General features: G+C 34.5%; 3 protein-coding genes across 3 annotated transcripts; all 3 read left to right on the top strand.

Annotated features, from left to right (window-relative positions):
* The first annotated feature begins 609 nt into the window (after positions 1 to 609).
* LOC104741318 (very-long-chain 3-oxoacyl-CoA reductase-like protein At1g24470) lies at positions 610 to 4,354 on the top strand. Its single transcript, XM_010462153.3, has 4 exons — positions 610 to 1,900; positions 2,360 to 2,645; positions 3,482 to 3,551; positions 3,791 to 4,354. The coding sequence occupies exons 1-4, from the start codon at positions 1,558 to 1,560 to the stop codon at positions 4,028 to 4,030; spliced, it is 939 nt and encodes a 312-aa protein (XP_010460455.2). The 5' UTR covers positions 610 to 1,557; the 3' UTR covers positions 4,031 to 4,354.
* Positions 4,355 to 8,917: 4,563 nt separating this feature from the next.
* LOC147928099 (very-long-chain 3-oxoacyl-CoA reductase-like protein At1g24470) lies at positions 8,918 to 10,887 on the top strand. Its single transcript, XM_087486011.1, has 5 exons — positions 8,918 to 8,971; positions 9,038 to 9,044; positions 9,423 to 9,708; positions 10,452 to 10,521; positions 10,648 to 10,887. Exons 1-5 carry the CDS (start codon positions 8,918 to 8,920, stop codon positions 10,885 to 10,887), a joined length of 657 nt encoding a protein of 218 aa, XP_087342137.1.
* Positions 10,888 to 14,828: 3,941 nt separating this feature from the next.
* Positions 14,829 to 15,746, top strand: LOC104743549 (uncharacterized). Its single transcript, XM_010464615.2, has 2 exons — positions 14,829 to 15,306; positions 15,394 to 15,746. The coding sequence occupies exons 1-2, from the start codon at positions 14,829 to 14,831 to the stop codon at positions 15,744 to 15,746; spliced, it is 831 nt and encodes a 276-aa protein (XP_010462917.2).
* The last annotated feature ends 7,098 nt before the right edge of the window (positions 15,747 to 22,844 follow it).

Raw genomic sequence — 22,844 nt, 5'->3', positions numbered from 1 at the left:
TGAAAAGGAAGACCTCAAAGATATTTTGAAATTGAGCTGATTTAGCTGAACAATATAATAACGTGATTAATGTCTAAAATCTACCATGAATACTAAGTCATTAAATTTGACACCAAAAAGATTGTCTACCAATTGATTGCATATTCCTTTTCTGGTAATTTGTTCCAACCCCAACCTACCAATTTTCCTATAAAGAATCATATTCTTTCCTTTGTGCACACTGATTTTTTATTTATTTATTAAAATTATATTTATTTTTTGAATGAAATGTCACTTATCCTAACTGTATAATGACTTTGTCCTTTCTTGCAAAAAAAAGATTATTGTCATCTCAACTCATTTTGTGCATAGTAAAATTAAGATTGAGCAAAGAATCTCATTTGAATCTGATTATATGGATGAAAAGAAAAGCCTGAAACTAATTTGAAAATATGGTTGATTTTTGTTTGTTTGTTTCTGACATCAATTTGGATGGTCGTTTTGTTTGAAACCTCGTTAGCCCGTTACTTTGTAGAAAACCCTAACCTAAAATACCTACAAATAGAATTTTATCCTTAGGAGAAATCCTATTAGTCATCTAGATATGCAAAGAGGTCAATTCGTTTAATTAGGCATTCCAAAATTAGATGTGTGTAAGATCTTTTAAGGAGTTCATTTATTGGAGAGAAACTTGTGGGCACGCTTTTTCGTTGTCGACTCTGCAACCGAGAGAGGACGACACCACCATCTTCTTCCCGTACGTCTCTATTACCAGTTTTAAAAATTCTCTTTGATAGCAGAATATAAGATATCCATCCATCCTGGTACACAAGATTAGACAGCGTGTTTATTTATCTGATATCACCAAAAACGTTAAGTTACAAATTGAATGCGACGTTTTTTAGTGAGAAGTATCCCAACCTCAGGAATATGACCGATCCATAGCAAATTAAAAATTGTTACCATTCAAAAATCCAATGATATTAATTATATAAACTTCATATAACTTTATTATATTCTTAAGATATGAATTAATTTAAATATAAGTTACAGCTGTAATAAAACATAATAGTTATTTAAACAAAAATAAACAAGTTCACAAAATTAGAGAAAACAACAAGGATAAGGTAAGCAAAACATAAGGAAAAGAAATTAAGATTGAAATATGAGACACTAAAACAAAGATAGATGATTATTAATAGCAATACCAAACAATGCGATAATACAAAAGATTACAAAACATCAAAATTTATATCGTAAGCGTAGATGATTTTGTGTCACGGATGAGACCTCACCCAACCTACCCATCTCCCTAGAGAATAAATATTCATCCTTTTTGTGTTTCATATTGATTTGGCCTTTCTTTGTAACTTGTAAGCTAGAAGTTATTGTAGATTTACTCACTATGTGGAAAGTAATTAAGATTCAACAATGAAATATAGTAAACAAAATAAATCTCTCTCTCTCTCAACTCTAAGTTTCCTACATAAAGAGTTAGTTAGCTCCAAGCCAAAATCACATGACAAATAATAAGCAAACAACCAGAAGGAAAAAAAGGAAAGAAAGAGAAAGAAGAACATGCAGAGAGCATGCATCTATGAGAGTCAGCCATGGCACCTCCATGTCGTATGCTTCATAGGCTTTCTCTCTCTTCTTAGACTATTCTTTCCTGTCCTGAAATGGTTCGTCACAAGATTCCTCCTCACAAACCCGAAGCGGCTCAAGAGTTACGGTTCGTGGGCTATGGTTACTGGAGCCACCGAAGGGATCGGACGCGCCTTTGCTCACGAGCTGGCCAAACACGGCCTTAACCTCATCCTAGTCAGTAGAAACCCTTCGAAGCTTGAATCTGTCTCTGATGATCTCCGACAAGAGTTTCCCCACATCAAGATCAAGATCATTCCATTTGACTTCTCATCTGGTAATCCCTTATAGTTAATGCACTTCTTAGTTTTGGTCAATCCTATATTGAACTAGTCTATATATAACTACATAGTTTTACACTTTTACTGGGTGTGTGTACGATTATAAATACTAGTACATGATGATAGTAATTAAGAGTAATTGTTCTTGTTTCAACAACCAGGGTAAATATACATTTACACTTATTATATATAATGTGATTTGCAAATAAATAGTACATAAGTACACTTATAGATTATTACATGCAGTTTAATTACAAGATTAAACTCAAGAATTCAATATTTTAAAATTAACTTTGCTAATATTTCTGAGCAATAAGTGAAGTTTTCTTACAATTATGAAAGTGTTTCATTTCTATTTTAAGGGACTTTATTACACTGGAAGTTTTTTAGAAGTGTTTTTCTTTTTGTTATATATATATATAATATATATATATATTTTTTTTTTGAATGTGTAGGAGGAGATTATGGAGTAATCGAGGAAGGGATCAAAGGCGTTGAAGTTGGTGTTCTGATAAACAACGTTGGGATAACCTCCCCATCAGCTATGTTCTTCCACGAGGTTGACCAACTCACGTGGACCAATATTCTGAGGGTTAATCTTGAAGCAACCACATGGGTCACACGATTTCTCATCAGACCAATGCTTCACCGCCGCCGAGGAGCCATCGTCAATATTAGCTCGGGTGCCGCCGTTGTTGTCCCTTCTCATCCTCTCTATGCCATCTACGCCGCCACCAAAGCGTAAGGACGACTAACCACTTTCACTTTTCATTTACTTCTTTCTTTTTCTGTTCAACTGCACAAATTATACATAAATACGTACTACTAACCAACAGGACCGTGACTACTTTTTTGAGATCATAAGAAAAATGCTAATAAGGACATTAGTAAATAAAATATCACAAAGCTTGTTACTAAGTTATTTTAATTTAAGTTTTTTTTGTCTATGATCATAAAGTTAAAATTTAGAAAACATCTAGTTTGACAAAGGAATAAGTACACTATAAACTCTTTTGTTTTGAACTTCAGCTAAATTTACATAAGTATAATTCTTTCTAGTCTGAATTCTCAAATTAATAAAGGTCTGCTACAAAAGTGAATAGTGGTGAGTTGCAAAATATTGTTAGATTAAGGTTTCCCTTCCGATCTTTCTTTTTCTTGGTAGTTGTTGTATAATAAATACGCAATTAGCACTTTGTGGAGCTTGACTATCCAAAAGAACGTCTAATTTATTCCAGTTCACGTGATGCATATATCTCCCCCGATGAAGACACGTACGTGACTTTCTTATTTATTACTTCAGTTAGGTGGATATATGCTTCAAAGTAAACTAATATTGAAGTATATATAAACCACACGAGATAGAGAACCTTAAGAGTTAGAGTCTAGCGTGTGGTTATTTGTAAAAAAAAAAGACAACTATTGCGTTCTTACGTTGAAAGCAATAAATAGTACTACTGCTAAATTTTTACTAGCCTAAATTATTCATCTCAGTAGACTCTATCATTATAGTATTACATATCTACTAGATTGTCACATTAATAACTCTATGAACACATGCATGAACGTGTATGCAGTTATGTTGATGCATTCTCAAGATCTCTACATGTGGAATATAAGCAGTTTGGTATTGATGTCCAATGCCAGGTACGTATATTATGTGTGTATTATAGCATATTTTCGGACTAATTAATTACCATGTAATGCGTAAAAGAAGATATATAAGACTAATAACTAAATTAGGGGGTATATAAATAAATATTACACTGTTTATTCAAGGAAAAACAAAAAATAGAGTGGGGCACGTGCCACACCCACGGTCAACGTGCGTCCGCCAGTAATAACGTTATATTATATACACGTTCGTGTGTCAACCAAATTGGCAGGTGCCGTTATATGTGGCAACGAGGATGGTTTCAAAGGTTGCAGCTATAGATAAACCAAGCTTCTTTGTACCGTCGCCGGAAGTCTACGCAAAAGCGGCGGTGGAGCAGATCGGAATCGGATCACGTTGCTCGCCGTTTTGGGCTCATTCCCTTCAGTGGTTTCTTGCCGGACTTGTGCCGGATAATCTCCTTGATAATTGGCGTCTCTCTATCGGGCTTAGTAAAAGACGTTTATCTTAATTTTCTCACGATTATATACTTTTTGCTTTTTGGTTCTGCAGTAAAGTAATAATGCTAACTTTTGCTTAAGAGCATATAAATATATACAGCAAGGATAATTAATATATAAGCCCAGTGGACCAGAAAAAAATAACTAACCATGAATATTCGAAAAAAAAATGAATATTCGAAATATATATAATTGATAGGTTATATAGGTAAGTGAACAAAAAGACACATGCATATATTTGTAGTTTATTAAATTACTTTTCCTTGTAGTTTATCTCCAACAGCATGCATATGATGCATATATAGATTGATGCATATATACATTGTTAATTAATAGTGTTCAAAGAAAGCGGTCTAGGCGGCCGTCTAGGCGCTAAGCGTTCAACAAACGCCTAGATGACTGTCTGAACCGCTTAAAATTACATAAATTTTATTTTAATATTTATTTTTGATTTTTAACTATATATATTTAAATTATTAAGGTTTACATCTGTATACGTAATTATAAACATTTATATGTTGTTAATATAACTTAAATAAATATATTTTGCTTACTTTTGTTTATAATTTATAATTTTTTTATTTTTTTAACATAATTTTTTATATATAATGTTTTATGTTGTAAACGCCTAAACCGGCTAAAAACCGTCTATGTTCCGACTAAGCGTTATAGGCGTTAGGCGCTCGGTCACCGCCCAGATACCGCCTATCGCTTTCTTTTAACACTGTTAATTATATATTTGGACATGATTAGAGAAAATGAAGCTACTAGCCTACAATTGTTTTATGGGTTTTATATGGTTTTAGAAATTTACTTCAGAAAGATGGAGATGCACAATATAGTTGAGTCGAATCACAGAAATGAACTTTGTCATGGATGGTATCGTCCTCATGAACAGATACATTTTATCAACGAAGATTAAACCACCTCCTGTTTTGGCGTAAGGTTTATTTGACCTATTCGTATATAATCATGCAATTCTAACGATAAAAACTTAAAACACACTTTTCCCATTCAAAATCGATCGATGGGACATAATTCATAACAATAAATTATAAATTCAAGAGAAAAGTTGCCAAATAGAAGAGATGACAAAATTCATGACCGTACTATATATGATGGAAGATAAGTAAGAACGTAGCAGTGCGGCAGTGTGCCTTATGTTTTGGTGATGAACGGGAGCAAATCACTGAGGCACAACCAAATAACCAATGGACAGCTCTAAGAAGATGTCTTTCATATCCAGGTTCCTCCAACGCATAGGCAAGTGATATCCCATCAATGATTAAAGCAAACATGAAATCTTACATAACTTAAAAGATAATTCTTTCAGCTAAAACAAAGATGAAAACAAGAATGACCAAAACGGAATTAGTGTTTAACCTTCTCGAACAGAAACAATGCAGCGAATGTTAAATACAAAAGGCCTGGCAAACCCCTAAATGCGATGGATTAATTTTCTGATTTAATTTGCCTTTTAAAAATAAAAAGAAATGAATGATATGTTTCCAATATATGATTAGAACGGATGATCTCTAATGGATGATCTTTAAAATTTGATGGTGTAAAAAACTATCTCTCTCTCTCTCTCTCTCTCTCTCTCTCTCTCTCTCTCTCTCTCTCTCTCTCTCTCTCTCTCTCTTCTCCCCTTTCGTCTTTACGATCTCTGTTGGAAAGTTATACGAGGAGACGGCTGCTTAAGGATTGCCAAGTATAGAGCCAATGGTAACGTATCAAATGCAACAACCTTAGGAAAGGACGTTCTCGTAGACTGTTGCCGTCTGCGTAATGACAATATCCATTTGAAATGTTGATCGGATACTAACCTACGCTATTTTATGAGTCTGGATATACTTTAACGTACAAATTTAGAAGTTTTGGAACAAAAGAGAAAGGAAGCTTTATTGTTTGCGTATAGATAACAATATGTAGCATGCAGCAGAATTGATAAAACATGTAGTGATTTGCCTTCAGATGATTAATATATAGTAAGCCGAAATCTTAAATTATTATAATAGAAAAAAGTAGCAACACAATTCACTCAGTACGTAGCATGCAATATAAACAGATAAGGCAACAGTTTATCATCTCTAGAGCGGTTGGTTGATTTGCACTAAACTTGGAAAATCAGCAGAAAAGCACACGAGTGAGGGACCAATAACGTAGTTATACCCAGAATTGGGATCCACGTTCCGACGTTCGTTAGCTATTACTCCGAGTCTCTCAGTTCTGAAGTATCCATCATCTCCGATGATGAAAGCTGTATGGTACGTAGAGGTACCAGTGGGTTTGTCGTATTCCTCGAAATCGAAAACCAGAGCAACCTTTTGCTCTTCGTCAATGAAGAAGCTCCCATATTCATAGTCAAACTGAAAACCAGTGAGAGGCCACATATCCACTTCCAGAAACTTGCTCCACGACACCGAGTTGGGCTCTATCTTGGTTGTAACCCATATCTCCAATATATCACTTGACAACCACCGCTAACGTAGCACAGCGAGCTTTTCTTCTCCAACACAAGAGAGTGTCACAGTCTCATTGATTTTAGAGTGAATCGGAAGAGGCAGTGGCGGTCCAAATCTCACGCTTGTACGTAAAATCAAAACAGAGTAAAAAATCTTCCAACTCTGTTACAAATCCAACATCAAGATCCATTTTCTCCTGAGCAATAAAAAAAGGTATTTCCATTCAAAGATGCGCCAAAATGATGTTCCGCTACATCCCAGTCAGGAGTGACATCAAGAACCCTCCATGAGTTGGAGGTGAAATCATAGAATTCAAACCCAAAAAAGTGGTGTATTTGGTAATCATCTGAAAAAGTGATTAACAATTTGTTTTATACAATATAATTATAAATTAACTTGCTCTAACCAGAAAAGCTTGTCTTTAAACTATATAGAGAACAACAAGAGAAAAGTACATATTGTTTTTTCGATGGAACGAATTTAAGCGTAGCTTCTGGTCATTGACATTAAAAAAGAAGGTTGTGTAAAAAAGTTTATACTTTATTGCTAGTGGAATAGCATCGAAAAGGAAAACCTCCAACGGTCGGTTTAGTTGGATACATTAGCTGAGCAATATCATAACATGATTAATGTTTCTTCTTCTCAACCTATTTTGTATGCTATATTGAAATTTGTTTATAATATCCCAGCTTGAATCAGGTAAACCTGTCCGGTTTGTTTTGGATACCTTGGGTAAAAAACCCAACAAAATCTTGTTAGCCCGTTACTTTGTAGAAAACCTAAAACTCCTATAAATAAAGATTTATCCCTAGGGAAAACCCTACTGTCACCTAGATATGAAAATATGTCAATTCGTTTAACTGATAACGCATCCCAAAATTAGATGCGTGTATTTAAAGAGTTCTAAATAATGTATCGGTGAATTTACTGGGGGAAGAGAAAACTATCAAACGTGCCATGAACAATGTTTTTTCTTTTCAAATCTGCCATAATTGATTAAGTCTTTCCAAATGTGCCACAACGATAGCAATTGACGGACAACTTAATTTGGTGGACAACATTTTTGACATTTGATGGACAATTTTAACTCCTTTGGTGGACAACTTATTTTTTTTGGACAATTTTAACCCTTTCAGTCGCCAACTTTAACATTTTGGACAATTTTAACTCTTTAGGTGGACAACTTCAACCTTCGTAGACAACTTTAACCTTTTGTTTTCATTTTGGTGGGCAACAATTTATGCCATAATGCCAAATATGACACATTTCGTAAGATTGAAAACAATATGGCACATTTAGAAACTTTTTTTAAAAAAATATGGCATATTTGACAAAAATCAAATCCTTGTGAGCACGTTTTTGTTGTTGTCGACTCTGCTACCGAGAGAAGACGACACCCACCATCTTCTTCCCGTTTCTATACTATTTTTTTTAAAAAACGTTGATACCAGTTACCAGAATATAACATCCATCTTAGTCCACAAGATTAGAAATCGTGTTATCTATATTATTATTTTTGAAATACATTTTGTGTTATGCCCTTGAAGTTTTGGTTATTTTATTTGTTTTATTTACAACATTAACCCCTAAAACAATTCCATAAATAACATTGCAGAAAATCAAATACTAAACTTTCTTAAATTGACCAACATTTGTTACATTTATTGCCATAAAATCTTAACAACATCTATACATTCCGATTTTTCCAAAAACAACTCTACCTATTAAAGTTTTACCCCATTAAATCTCCAAAACTATTTTTATGGATGCTAGAATCTCTCAAATTTAAATGACATACAACAACCTTAGGAATATGGCCGATCCATAGATAACAAAGGTCCAAAGCAAATTAAAAGTTGTTACCATTCAAACATCTAATGATATTAGTTATATAAACTTCATATAATTTTCTTATATTTTTAAGATATTAATAAATTTAAATTAGTATAAATTACTTTCATTACAGCTGTAATAAAACACAATAATTATTTAAACAAAATGAAACAAACAACAAGGAAAAGGTAAGTAAAACATAAGCAAAAAAAAAGAAAAAAAATAGAAGTTTAAGATTCAAATATGAGACACTAGGATTGATTATTAACAACTTACAATACCAAACAATGTAATAATACAAAAGATTACGCCGTAGATGGTTTTGTGTGATCACGGATGAGACCTCACCCAACCTACCAATCTCCCTAGAAAGAAAATATTCTTCCTTTATTTCTGTGTTTCATATTGATTTGGCCTTTCCTTGTAAGCTAGAAGTTATTTTAGATTCACTCATTATGTGTAAAGTAATTTTCCTACATAAAGAGTTGGCTTCAAGCCAAGATAACATGACAAATAATAAGCAAACAAATAAAGGTAAAAAAAAAAGGAAAGAAAGAGAAAGAAGAACATGCAGAGAGCATGCATCTATGATAATCAGCCATGGCACCTCCATGTCGTATGCGTCATAGGCTTTCTCTATCTCCTTCTCATCTGGTAATCTCTGAGTAGTAAATGCACTTCTTAGTTTTGGTCTATATATATTTTACTGTGTGTGTACAGTGTACGAGTATTTATAATTTTATACTAGTACATGATGACGGTAATTATGAATAAATATTCTTTGTTACTAAAAACAGGGTAAATATACCATTAATATTATATATATATATGTATGTTGTGTTCGTAAAATGCAAAAAAAAAAAAATACGGGAATGCATTGCCAAAAAAAGTAATATATGCAGTTTACAATATTAAACTTAAAAGTTGAATATTTTTTTTCAAATGAACTTTTCTAATTATTTCTTTAAACTATTTCTCATCAATAAGAGAAGTTTTCTTACAATGAAAGTTTTTTTTTCTGTTTAAGGGTTTGTATGACACTGAAAAGAAAAAAGAAACAACTAATTTCTTAAAAGTGTTTTTCTTTTTGTTAATTATTGTGCAGGAGGAGGATATGAAGTAATCGAGGAAGAGATCAAAGGCTTAGAAGTTGGGATTCTGATAAACAACGTTGGGATAACTTACCCACGAGATATGTTCTTCCACGAGATTGACCAACTCACATGGACCAAAATCGTAAGGGTTAATCTTGAAGCAACCACATGGGTCACACGATCTCTCATGCGACCAATGCTTCAACGTCGCCGAGGAGCCATCGTCAATACTAGCTCCGGTGCCGCTGTTGTGGTCCCTTCTTATCCTCTCTGCGCCATCTACGCCGCCACCAAAGCGTAAAGACTAACCAAGTGCGCACTTTAATACATATACTAACCAACAGGACCATAAGCAACTTTAATGCATATACTAACCAACAGGACCATCATGACTTTTACTTGTTTGTATATCTCATAAAATAGAATCTTAACGAACATCTAGTTTGACAAGGAATAACTAATAAAATGACTAAAAATATTTTGGTTTTGAACTTCAGCTATATATTTAACTAAGTGTAATTCTTTCTACTTTGATTTCTCAATTTAATGAGGGTCTCCTACAAAAGTGCATAATGGTGAGTTGCATAATTTTTAGATCAATATTCTTCCTTCCGATCTTTCTTTTTCTTGGTAGTTGTTGTATAGTAAATACGGGAAAAGCTTATTAGCACTTGTGTGGAGCTTGACTATCCCAAAAGTTGCCTAATTTTCCAATTTACGTGATATATATCTCCCCGATGAAGACACGTGACTTTCGTATTTCTTAAAACAACGTAATTAATGAGGTATATAATCACACGAGAGAACCTCAGTCTTTAGTGTTGTTGTTTGTAAAAATGATTACTAACATTTTTATTTTATTTTTTGGCATCACTAACATTTTTATTTGGTAGTATTTTTCCTTTTCATTGCACAATAAAGGAAAGTAGTACTATCTAAACATTTGCATTGATGATTAATAAGTACTCTATCATTATATTATCTACTAGAATATTATCACATTAATAAATCTCTAAACGCATGAACGTACGTGTATGCAGTTATATTGATGCACTAACAAGATCCCTACATGTGGAATATAAGAAGTTTGGTATTGATGTCCAGTGCCAGGTACCTTTTTCTTTATTTCTCCAAAGACTATCCAATATATGTAGTATATCATATTTTTGGACTCCCCATGTAATGCGTAAAAGAAAATAACGTTATAATACGTACGTGTGTCAACCAAATGGGCAGGTGCCGTTATATGTTGCAACCAGGATGGTGTCGGAAGTAGCAGCTATAAATAAACCAAGCTTCTTTATACCGTCGCCGGAAGTCTACGCAAAAGCGGCGGTGGGGGAGATCGGAATTGGATCCCGTTGCTCGCCGTTTTGGGCTCATTCCCTTCAGTGGTTTCTTCTCGGATTTGTGCCAGATTACTTCATTAATGCTTGGCGTCTCTCTTTCGGACTTCGTCGAAGAAGTTTATCTTAATTTGCTCGTGATCCCACTAGGTACAGGTACTAGTGGTCCGTGTGCTACCGAGCTGAATAATTAATTATTTATTGCGAGAAAAAAGTAATAATTGTGTTGTGTGGAAATTATGTGTGTTTAAAATACCTTTAATAAAATTGAAACCATACATTCGTGTGGAGTTATGCATGGTTGACACTTTTTTTTTTTTGTTAAAGCATGGTTGTCACTTGTCAAAATTAAATGGTGTTAAGAGTATATTACGAGTTGGATCTAATTTATGTTTTATATTCTGTACCGTTAAATCCCCTTCTCATATGAGATTGTTTCGGAGCGTCAGATCATACATATATCTTATTACGAGTTTTCTTTTTAAAACTTGCTTCCAAAAACTGGACACTTGCATTTCAAGAGTTGACATTTGTTCATGAAAAAAAAATAATCCCTATATGGTTAAACCGTATTTTTGCAACAACCATCTTTCACAAATATGCAAAAACCAACTTCCACAAATGGGCCATATCTATACACGTATTCTACATTCATACATGTTCATTTCATTGTAATTCATACATGTTCATTTCATTGTAATTTAAATCCATATATTGTCTTCTATCCAAAAAGTCAAACAATTAAAATGCATCACTAATCATTACAATGCAATAAACGGAAAAACAATTATGGTTGGCATAATTATTGTTTTTTTCTCTGGTAAATTGTGTGTGTTCCTAATTCTGTTAAAAATTAAATAAGCATTACTTTTATTCGACAACCCTAAAAATCGACAGTGCTATACACAAAACATTTTATTCTATGAAAATATTTTATTTAGAAAAATATTATCTAATATAGTATGTTGGAATATAAACTGAAGCCCTTCCTTCTTCATATGCTGCATAACTTTTTAACTAACTCAAATTTTCAGGTCTGTCAAATCATTTTTTGAAACTAAAGATAGGCTCTCCAGTTATGCTCTCATGAAACATGAAGAAAAAAAAAAGGAATTTGTAATGGAACCAGATTAATTGTCATATGTTTGGGTGCTAGAGTCATTGAAGCAAAGATCTTAACTGGTACGGCAGTTGGAAACAATGTTGTCATCTTAAGGATAGGACTCTCTCCACCTAGTTCTAAGTGTTCGTTCAAATTAAGAAGACGTCAATTCCTCTTGCGTTTGAGGTATGCAATGAATATTAATAAAAGCCAAAAACAAATCTTAGAAAAAGTTCATTTATATTATATGTCGAGTTATGTAGAGTAACGTCATAAGCAGGTTTGAAGGTTCTAAAAATGGTGAACGTGGACGAGTTGAGACATACAGTTATAAAGAAGTATCCAACAACGTCACCAAATCTACGTAAATTCTCTCAATTAAATATTAAATAGGATCAGATAATAATTTCTACAACTTACTTACAGTGATACATAATATAAAGATAAGAATTATAAACTTCTTGTGTGTGCTGTGTTGATATATACTGTGTTAATTAGTATAAAATAAAAATAAAGATGTTTCGTCAGGCTTCATAGTCTTCGTATATTGTCTAGCTTACAACGTAACGTTTGGATTTTTCCGTGATACGACGGTGTGCGTATGCGGCAAAAATAGCACTGAACAATTTCTTTGTAGCAGAACCACGAGAAATGGAAAATAATAACACAAGTTATTTTTTTAGTCAAATTATATATTATTATTATAAAAACAAAATCTCTAGATCACTACAAGAAAACAGGTGATTAGCGACTACATTTGTAGTCGCCAAAAATAACGACCAAATAGTGACCACTTTGCGACTACGTTGTAACTACAATAATTTAGTCGCTACTGAGTCACTACCGTACCGACCACAGTTGATAGTCGTTAAATTAGCGACTATTGTGCAACTCATTCGGCGAGTCCTAAGATAGTCGTAAGATGGTCGTCAAATAGCGACTACAGTACCGACCACAGATGATAGTCGTATATTTGGCGACTGCTCTGCGACTCTTGCGGCGAGTCATTAAATAGTCACCCGTAGTCGCCAAATAGTCGTAAAAGACAGTTAAAAAAAACGTGTTTTTCATGTGGGGGTTGGTGTACCAACTTTTATTAAGTAGTCGCCTATTAGTCACCTAGGTTTAGTCTCTATAAACGAATTGCACCCATTTGTTTTCTTCATTCCGACACAAGTGTCTTTCCTTCCCAAACAAAAAAAATTTCTAGATCAAAAAAAAAAGTTTGGCTTTCTAAAAACTTATATTTTCTCCCAAAAAAAAATATATATATATAGTTGTCAAAAAAAAACAATATATATATATATATATATACAATGGTGGGATATTACAATTATGGTGGTAATGGCGGTAATTATCGGGAGTGGATGTACAAGAGATTCGATGAAGTGATGGGAAATTTTTCATCTGAATTCGAAGTGGGGATGGACCAATTCTTATCGTTTGCAAGTAGCCAAGATACAGTTCAGAATAATGGCGGTAAGTTTCTCTGTCCATGTAGTGTTTGCAAGAACAATAGATGTCTCTCGGGTAGAAGAGTTATGAGTCATCTGTTTAGTAATGGATTTATGCCAGATTATTATGTTTGGTATAACCACATAGAAGAAATCAATTAGGATATAGGAAGTAGTTACAATCATAGGACGTATGATGGGAGTCATGAAGAAATGGGTAATGTAGTAGAAGATCTATATATGGATAAGGTTAATGATGCATTTCGTTATAATGTGGGTTTAGATGATAATTATCATCAAAATGATAGTTATGAGAATGTGGAAGAACCGGTACAAAACCATTCGCAGAAATTTTACGACTTGTTAGATAATGCAAAAACTCCTTTATATGATGGTTGTCGTGAAGGTCACTCGCAATTGTCATTAGCTGCTCGAGTCATGCAAAATAAGGAGGAGTATAATATGAGTGAAAAGTTAGTGGATTCGGTTTGCGGAATTTTGATGGATTATTTACCAGAAGGCAACCATTCTACCGGTTCACATTACGAGACAGAGAAATTGATGCGTAATTTAGGCCTTCCATATTATACAATTGATGTTTGTATTAACAATTGTATGATTTTCTAGAAAGAAGACGAAAAGGAAGAAACATGTCTATTTTGTGGTTCACCAAGATGGAAGCCTAAGGAGGACCGACGGAGAACAAGAGTACCATATAGTCGTATGTGATATCTACCTATTGCTGATAGGTTGAAGAGAATGTATCAGAGCCAAAAGACTGCAGCGGCAATGAGATGGCATGCGGAGCACCAATCAAAAGAGGGAGAAATGAATCATCCTTCTGATGCGGCGGAGTGGAGATATTTCCAAGAGCTTAACCCTCGGTTTGCGGAAGAACCCCGTAACGTCTATCTTGGATTATGTACTGATGGGTTCAATCCATTTGGCATGTCTCGTAATCATTCGCTGTGGCCAGTGATCTTGACTCCATATAATTTACCCCCTGGTATGTGCATGAATATGGAGTACTTTTTTCTTACAATTCTGAATTCTGGGCCAAATCATCCGCGAGCTAGTCTCGATATCTTCTTACAACCTCTTATTGAGGAGTTAAAAGAGTTGTGGTCTACTGTAGTCGATGCATATGATGTTTCTTTGAATCAAAACTTTAATCTAAAAGTTGTGCTGATGTGGACAATAAGCGACTTTCCAGCGTATAGCATGTTATCGGGATGGACCACCCACGGTAAATTGTCTTGTCCAATTTGCATGGAAAGTACAAAGTTGTTTTATCTACCGAAAGGAAGGAAGACATGTTGGTTTGACTGTCACCGAAGATTCCTTCCTCATAGTCATCCATTAAGGAAGAACAAAAAAGATTTCTTGAAGGGAAGAGACGCTTCTAACGACTATCCACCGCAGTCTTTAACTGGTGAGCAAGTTTATTACGAGCGTTTGAAATGCGTAAATCCACCAAAAACCAGGGACGTCAGTGGTAACAGTTATGAAAAGAAGATGGAAGGCTATGGAGAGGAACATAATTGGCACAAAGAAAGCATATTATGGTCGCTATCTTACTGGAAAGATTTCAATCTCCGACATAATATTGATGTGATGCATACCGAGAAGAATTTTGTGGACAACATCTTGTATACTCTTATGAGTGTGCAGGGTAAATCTAAAGACAACATCATGTCAAGATTGGACATAGAACAATTTTGTTCTCGACCACAGTTACATATTGATAGGAAGGGTAAAGCTCCATTCCCAGCATATACATTGACAAAGGAAGCCAAAACAAGTTTATTTGAATGTGTCAAGCATGCGGTGAAATTTCCAGATGGGTATTCGTCAGACTTGGCTAGTTGTGTTGATCTGGTAAATGACAAGTTTTCAGGAATGAAGAGTCATGATTGCCATGTTTTTATTGAGCGACTACTTCCATTTATCTTCGCAGAACTTCTAGACCGAAACGTTCACCTTGCGTTATCAGGTACTACGCTATTTCTTAGTCTATACAACGAGTATATATGAATATATTAATTTTGTGAGACATGCAATTTGAGTATATATTTTGTAGGGATTGGAGCATTTTTCAAGGACTTATGCTCGAGAACTTTGCAAAAAAGTCGCGTTCAGATTCTAAAGCAGAACATTGTTTTGATCTTATGCAACTTAGAAAAGATCTTTCCACCATCATTCTTTGATATGATGGAGCACTTGCCTATACATCTTCCTTATGAAGCAGAATTGGGAGGCCCTGTACAGTATAGGTGGATGTATCCTTTTGAAAGGTTTTTCAAAAAGTTGAAAGGAAAAGCAAAGAACAAAAGATTTGCGGCAGGATCAATTGTTGAATCATATATCAATGACGAGATTGCTTATTTCTCAGAGCACTACTTTGCCGATCATATACAAACAAAGTCACGGTAATTAAATGCATATATAATTTAGATATTTGAAGATAACTATATATTATCATTAATTTGAATTAACTCATTTGATCAGGTTAACAAGATTCAACGAAAGTGAAGTCCCTGTGTTTCATGTCCCTGGAGTACCTAATATATTTACTTACGTCGGTCGTCCAAGTGGGGAAATGCATGAAGTATGGCTTTCAGAGAGAGACTATCAATGTGCCCATGCATATGTTTTACGAAATTGTGACTATTTTCAACCAATTGAGAGGTATATAAAAAAGACTCTCAACTTACATTTTCATTTAGAAAATCCACAATTAGTTCTCACATAATATATGTGTTGCTTTGTTAGTATGTTTGAGGATTTTCTTTCTACAAAATATCCGCGATTGACCGAAAAAGAACTCTCCACGAAACGAGCTGAAAAATATCATGTGTGGGTGAAAGATTATGTATGTCTACACAACTTTTTGATCTTATTAATGCATTTATTTATACTTAATATATAAATATATTGATATATAGCCATATTTTTATGTAAATGCAGGTTATATACTGGAATGCCACAAATCCATTCCCTACTTGGGTTCAAGAGATAGTGCATGGACCTTCGTACAAGGTCAAAACTTGGCCAATGTACTATACAAGAGCCTATGTGTTTTATACGCAGACTCACGGTGCTAGACGGAAGACATGTAACTATGGTGTATGTGTTACTGGTGAAAATTACACTGATGCATCTAATGGCGCGGATTTCTAGGGGAACATAATCGATATCATAGAACTTGAATATGAGGGGATGGTCAATTTGAAGATCAGATCACACTTTTTAAGTGTAAGTGGTATGATTCTGTTCTCGGAAGAGGTATTCGGAAGTGCAATAGTGGTGTTGTAGACGTGAACACATCGAGGAAATACAACAAATATGAACCATTTATTCTAGGTACGTAAAGACTCCATATAATTTAGATATTTACACATAAATGTAACTATCCATACTAATTAATGATTTTGCAAACATCATCTCAAGCAGATCAAGTTTGCTATATTCCGTATCCATACATAAAGAAACCAAAGCGTGAGTGGCACAGTGTTCTAAAAGTAAATCCTAGAGGAAACATTTCAAGAGAATACGAAAACAACGAACCAGCTCTGTTGCAAACCGAAACTGATGATGTTGTATTGATAACTACAATTGAAGATCTCATAGTCAACAATTTGGTAGAAGAAGCTAATCAAGTAAACCTTGATTACGAAGTCGGAGATGCGGATCCAGAAGATGAATTTTTGTGTAATTTATCTTCTTCTGATGATGAAGAAGAAGAAGACGAAGATACATATGCTTAATATGTTTAATATACTATATATATCATTATTTGTCAAAAATAAAAAAACACTAAGTTTGTTTTAGTATTAATAACTTTGTAATATAATATATGTTAAGTACTTTATTAAATAATATTAAATTTGTTTCAGTATTTAAACCCAAATAAATTATAGTTATAGTCTGTAATTTAAATTAATTTTCAGTAAGGATTAATAAGTACTAAAATAATTTAAATTTGTAATTATATTTTTTACCAAAATAAAAATTAATTTTATTATTATAATTTGTACTTTAATAATTTAAATGTTTACAATTGGACTAATTTAGGCCCAAACCCACTTCCTAATTAACTAATTAAGGCCTACAAATTCCTAAACTTAGCCCATTAACCACTAACTAACCTAAAAACCCTACTCTCACAAGACAATAACCCTATCCTCTCGAACTCGATCGCCTCTCTCAAAACCTCTCTCGTTACCTCTCTCAAACCCTACTCTCTCGATCCAAACCTCTCTCGTTACCTCTCTCGTTCTCTGTCTCTTCGAATCATTAAGTCTCTCTATCAATCACCAACAAGATGCCGAATCGAGGAAGAAAGAGGAAGGTTGCTCCTAACGTTACTCAGAGACCGATAGGGGCAACACCAAATCGACGGCCTAGCACTCTGACCAGTCAGTACAACTTCACGCCGGCGGTACAAGATCCTCCTCCTCTGCAGACGCCTGAAGTACAAGTCGGCGGTTTGTAACAATAATCATCAGCCCAGATCCGGAACTATCCTCCGCCGCAACAACTTTTTCAGAACTCATTTACACATCCACCTCCACCCAAACTACACCGGACTCCTTCAGAAGAAGTCCACTTCAATCCACAGACTCAGGCCAGAAGTCGGGATGTCTCTCCGCCTTCTCCAGTTCGACCCTCTCAAACTCAGGCGAGAAGTCAGGCCAGAAGTCAAGAGCATCCATCGCATCCATCGTCTCAAGGGAACAACTTCGAAGAAGAATCTTCTCTGGTGTTGCCCGAACTACAGGCAGACGTGTTGCGTGCTCTAAATTCACTGCTTCTGGTTCCAGACAGGGATAAGTTCACCACCGTCCTCTCTCCCACACCCATACCGAACACCCAATGGTATGATTTTTCCTCTTCACATGTTTTATACGAATAGTCAATGTATTTTAATCATTGTGGTGTTGGCTTATACGAATAGCAATTGTGTTTTATGATTGTGGTGTTAGCTTATACAAATAGCAATGGTGTTTTATGATTGTGGTGTTGGCTTATACAAATAGCAATGGTGTTTTATGATTGTGATGTTGGCTTATACGAATAGCAATGGTGTTTTATGATTGTAATGTTGGCTTATACGAATAGCAATGGTGTTTTTTGTCTTATGCGTATGCGTATTGTAATCCAATAGAAACTGATGCCTCTTGTATTTATCTCATTTCTTTTGGCCTGTCTATTATTTGCTTTTAAGTAACCTTCTTACTTATTTTATTGGTTCATGTGTATGGAGGTTTACTTGTGACAAAGGATCGAAACTTGTTCGAAAGATTACTAAAATTCTTCAAAACAAATTCGAAGGTCCCTTCTACAGCTGGACATGTGTGCTGCGGGACAAACAAGAGAGATACTTCCTTGAGTTCGCGGTAAGGATTTATGTCACATAGCCTTCATACATAGCTTTACATGTCTTCTTTTCACTCACAATAACTCCTTTTTTTTCTAGAAGACCCACACCTGGGATCCTTTGATAACCGGGATTGTTCAAGCTTACTTTGAGGAAATCTGTCAAAAGCGGATCAAAGACATGGTTAGCACTGTGAGGACTAGTCGTGTTCAACCAAACTGGATTGGGGACACTCTCTGGGTTACGATGGAAGATTACTGGGACACTGAAGAAGCAAAACAAAGGAGTAAAACCTACTCCGATACCCATATGTCTTACCGTAACGGCCTAGGTCCTCACGTCCACCTCTCAGGGCCAAAGTCGTATCGACAACTTCAAGACGAAATGGTTAAGTAGCTGTTATTTTTGCCACTTTCAATTCTTACATAGCTGTTATTTTTTTTAGTTAATCTCTGTTTCTTTGCTAACATTGCAGATTGAGGAATTGGGAAGAGAAGTCCGACTTGGTGAGGTTTTTATCAAGGCACATACAAAGCATGATGGTACATATGTTGATCGGAAGGCAGAGAAGATTGCAGAAACTTATGAGAAGACTGTTCAAGAGAGGTTGTCTCAGCTCGAGGCAGAGTCTTTTGCTGTGTCAGATGGAGAATCATGGCCATGGGAACAGAAGAATATACATAAATTTTCCTTGAGGTTACTTTTTTTTAAAACCAATACACATGTATAGTCTTGGAGTTTAATTTGTCATCCTCTAATTTTAACTTTTCTCTTATTTTCAAGTCCACTAAGAAGGATACAAGAGGAACACCTTATGGAGTTGGAAGCCTCAAGGACTGCCTTGTCAATGGAAAGCATAAGCAAGCATGTGGCTCTTTTACCTTTGTGGCTCTCCAAGAACAGTTGAAGGAAGCTCAACGCATGATAGAAGAACAGGCTGCTCAACTATAGAGGCGTGATGTAGAAATAGCTGCGTGTGAAGCTGAGCAATCCAAAGTTATTGCTTCCCAGAAGGACAAGATTGACCAATTCTCCATCGCCGAGGAGTTTCTAAGGGAATGTGATCCACTGTTTCAGAATTTCGTTGCAAACCATTCAACTAAAGAGACAACCACAGAACCTCTTCCCCAAAATGATGCAACTCCAACTCCATCAACCGTTGCTTAATAGGTTTCTCTGTCTTAACTCTTTTTGGATGAACTCAATCTCACTCTTTTCGGATGAACTCTATATCACTCTTCTCTGATGAACTCTATCTCTCACTCTTTTGGATGAACTCATTGCCACTTTCAGATTGTGTTTATGACCTTTTTTTATTTCTGTAACTTGAACATGTACCGTGTATTTCAATATTTCGATATTATGTCTTTCCAAATTCGAATCTTTTAATTTAAATTGGTATACAAGAATGAAAGGAAGAGGATAAAGGAAAATTAGTATATGAAACATTCAAATTCTGAAATCAACACCAGTAGCCAAATAGTCGTAACATACAGATTCTGAAATCAACATCAGTGGCCAAATAGTCGTAACATACAGATTCTGAAATCAACATCAGTGGCCAAATAGTCATAATGTAGTTTCTAAATAGTCACTAAGGTAAGTGACTATATAGCGACTACTAAACACTCAGTCACTACTTAGTCGCCAATTTGTCACCACAATTATACGACTAAAAACCGACAACAGTAAGAAGACCATTTGTCTGTGCTAATTAATCACAATAGTCGTAAAACAGACACTACTTTAACGACTACGAGACGACTACTTTATGACCATATGACGACTACAAGTTTTGGTCGTACAATAGTCGCTAATAGGCGACTATATATATGACTACATTATTTAGCGACTCTCGATCTCCGACTGCTTGAGTTAGTCGCTATTTGGTCGTAAACACAGTTTTTACGACTACAAAGCGACTAACAGTGTAGTCGCTAACCGCCTGTTTTCTTGTAGTGGATATTCAAGTAATTAAAGGACGGAAGAGTAAGGGACAAGAAAGTAAAAAAAGAATTAAATCGAAAAGGTAAACGACTCAAATATTTGAAAGTCACTATGTCTCTAAGCTAAAGGTCGATAACATACAAAGAAAATCGTTTTGGTTAGATAATTTCACACATATTACCATTTTAGTTGATAAAACAGAAAAACTTATAGAGCTTATATTTGATTCATAAATTTGCATCGTAAATGTAAAACGACAATTAATATGAAACAAAAATTTAAATCTACAACAATAACTAAAAAAATCGAAGGGAATAATAAAGACAATTAAATGGGGAAAATTTGCAAAATCACATAACCACTTCCCACAACATATGTCCCAATATATTAATAGCAATACCAACAACATCAACAAACAATCAATCAAATCCCAAAAAAGTCACAATCATTCCAAAAAATAAAAAAAACACATGGATTGTATTCTCTATGAATAGTACTACTGTAGTATGAAATTAGCTCAACAGCAACACAGTCCCACAACCAACTCATTTTCAAAATCAAATAATCACATCGACAGGAAAACAACATCAAATACACTATTTCACAATGTCCAACAAATACATATTTCAGAAAAACAAACTTATTGCAAGTTACTCTAAACAGAAAATAAATAATAATATAAATAAAATCATACAATGCACGAGACTACTCTTAGTAAATATATATTATCAATATATTCTACAAATCTCGATTCAAAGTCCTAACTAACATTACAACAAGAAGTGTCATATGTAAAATGAGCTCACATCTTCCTTTAACATCACATACCTAGAGAGGATGTGAGACCCATTTAGAAAAGTGGCGGTCTGTGTGTTACAAAAGTTAATTTGGAATCTTTGTCTGACACTATCTTTGCCGGCACTCCATGGAGCATCACTATCTCCTTCACATATATTTTTTTAGTAAAAACTAGTGTTCTAACGGTCTTCTTAATGGCTAGAAAATATGCTAACTTGGTCTCACGGTCCACTATAACCCAAATAGTATTTTGGGTCTGTGAAGTTGGCAACCTTACTACGAAATCCATCGTAATTATCCAACTTCCACTATAGGATAGATAAAATCTGCAACAATCAACTTGGAACCTGATTCTTAGCCTTCATTAATTAGCACGGATCGCAAGTTGCGACCAAGTTCGTGACATCCTTCTTCATCATGACCCAATGATAGCACCTCTTCAGATCTAAGCAGATACTTGATACTCAGAACCTGCATCCTTGAAAACATTAATCAACCCCTCATCCTTCTCTGGAACCAACCGAACCTAGATCAAAAGAAATGTCTAATTAGTTGCCTCCAACACCAATGGTTCCTACATTGTAGCACGTATTGGTATTGTGATTGTTATGTTTTATATCTTTTATTAGGATGTTAATTTATGGAACTATTGTTGGTTAACTGGTTTTATGTTATTGATTTAGTTCACTGGTTTGATTGATGGTTTGATGGCATGTTTTAATCGGTAGAATTGATTAGTAATTATGAGGCTATTAATTAATTGATTAAAAAACCTGGATTGGATTGTTTTAAAGACGATACTAAAAATATGACACTTAGGGGGTGTATTCAAATCATGATTTTGGAGGATTTTGGGTTTTTGTTAAAATCAATTGTTATTCAAATTGGGATTTTAAGTTTTGTTCCCAAATACCTTGTTATTGACAACTGAACTTTATGTAAATTCATTTAAAGTCATCTACAATCTTGTGTTATTCAATCAAGTAATTATAAGAATCATATTAAATCCTCTGTTATTCAAACTAAACAGTGACTTTAAAAAAAAATCAGAAAGTGGATTCTGTGAGACTTTTGTTATATTTCTAGTCGACAAACGAGGTGAGAAAATCACACCTCTAATGCTAAGATTTGAAACAAAAATCTATTAACAAAAAGAATTGAAAAAATAATCATTTTATTAATTTTCAGTCTTCTTCTTTTTCTTTTTCTTCTTCTTCTTCTCAAAGAAAAAGTAAAAAAAAAAAAAAAAAACATTACAGGATCGTGAATTGAATTATGCAGATTTCGTAAACGTGGGTAGCGACCATGAAATTGTCTTCATAAGATGCTAATTCGATCACAGGATCGTTATTTTGTTTAGCACGAGAAACCAGTTTAGGGTTTGTTCATTGCATCAATACGTGTAT

This window comes from Camelina sativa, chromosome 14, assembly GCF_030686135.1.
Source record: "Camelina sativa cultivar CO46 ecotype springtype chromosome 14, ASM3068613v1".
NCBI classification, from domain to species: domain Eukaryota; kingdom Viridiplantae; phylum Streptophyta; class Magnoliopsida; order Brassicales; family Brassicaceae; genus Camelina; species Camelina sativa.
Note: the sequence above shows the minus strand (reverse complement) of the source record. Positions and strands in the feature narration are given on the sequence as shown.

Excerpts from the sequence above, each read along its gene's own strand:
- LOC104741318 (XM_010462153.3), top strand. The coding sequence starts at position 1,558 with ATGCAGAGAGCATGCATCTATGAGAGTCAGCCATGGCACCTCCATGTC. Across the intron at positions 1,901-2,359 it reads TCCATTTGACTTCTCATCTG|GAGGAGATTATGGAGTAATC; the intron begins GTAATCCCTTAT and ends TTGAATGTGTAG. Across the intron at positions 2,646-3,481 it reads ATCTACGCCGCCACCAAAGC|TTATGTTGATGCATTCTCAA; the intron begins GTAAGGACGACT and ends ACGTGTATGCAG.
- LOC147928099 (XM_087486011.1), top strand. The coding sequence starts at position 8,918 with ATGGCACCTCCATGTCGTATGCGTCATAGGCTTTCTCTATCTCCTTCT. Across the intron at positions 9,709-10,451 it reads ATCTACGCCGCCACCAAAGC|TTATATTGATGCACTAACAA; the intron begins GTAAAGACTAAC and ends ACGTGTATGCAG. Across the intron at positions 10,522-10,647 it reads GTATTGATGTCCAGTGCCAG|GTGCCGTTATATGTTGCAAC; the intron begins GTACCTTTTTCT and ends CCAAATGGGCAG.
- LOC104743549 (XM_010464615.2), top strand. The coding sequence starts at position 14,829 with ATGGAAGGCTATGGAGAGGAACATAATTGGCACAAAGAAAGCATATTA. Across the intron at positions 15,307-15,393 it reads CGTTCACCTTGCGTTATCAG|GGATTGGAGCATTTTTCAAG; the intron begins GTACTACGCTAT and ends TATATTTTGTAG.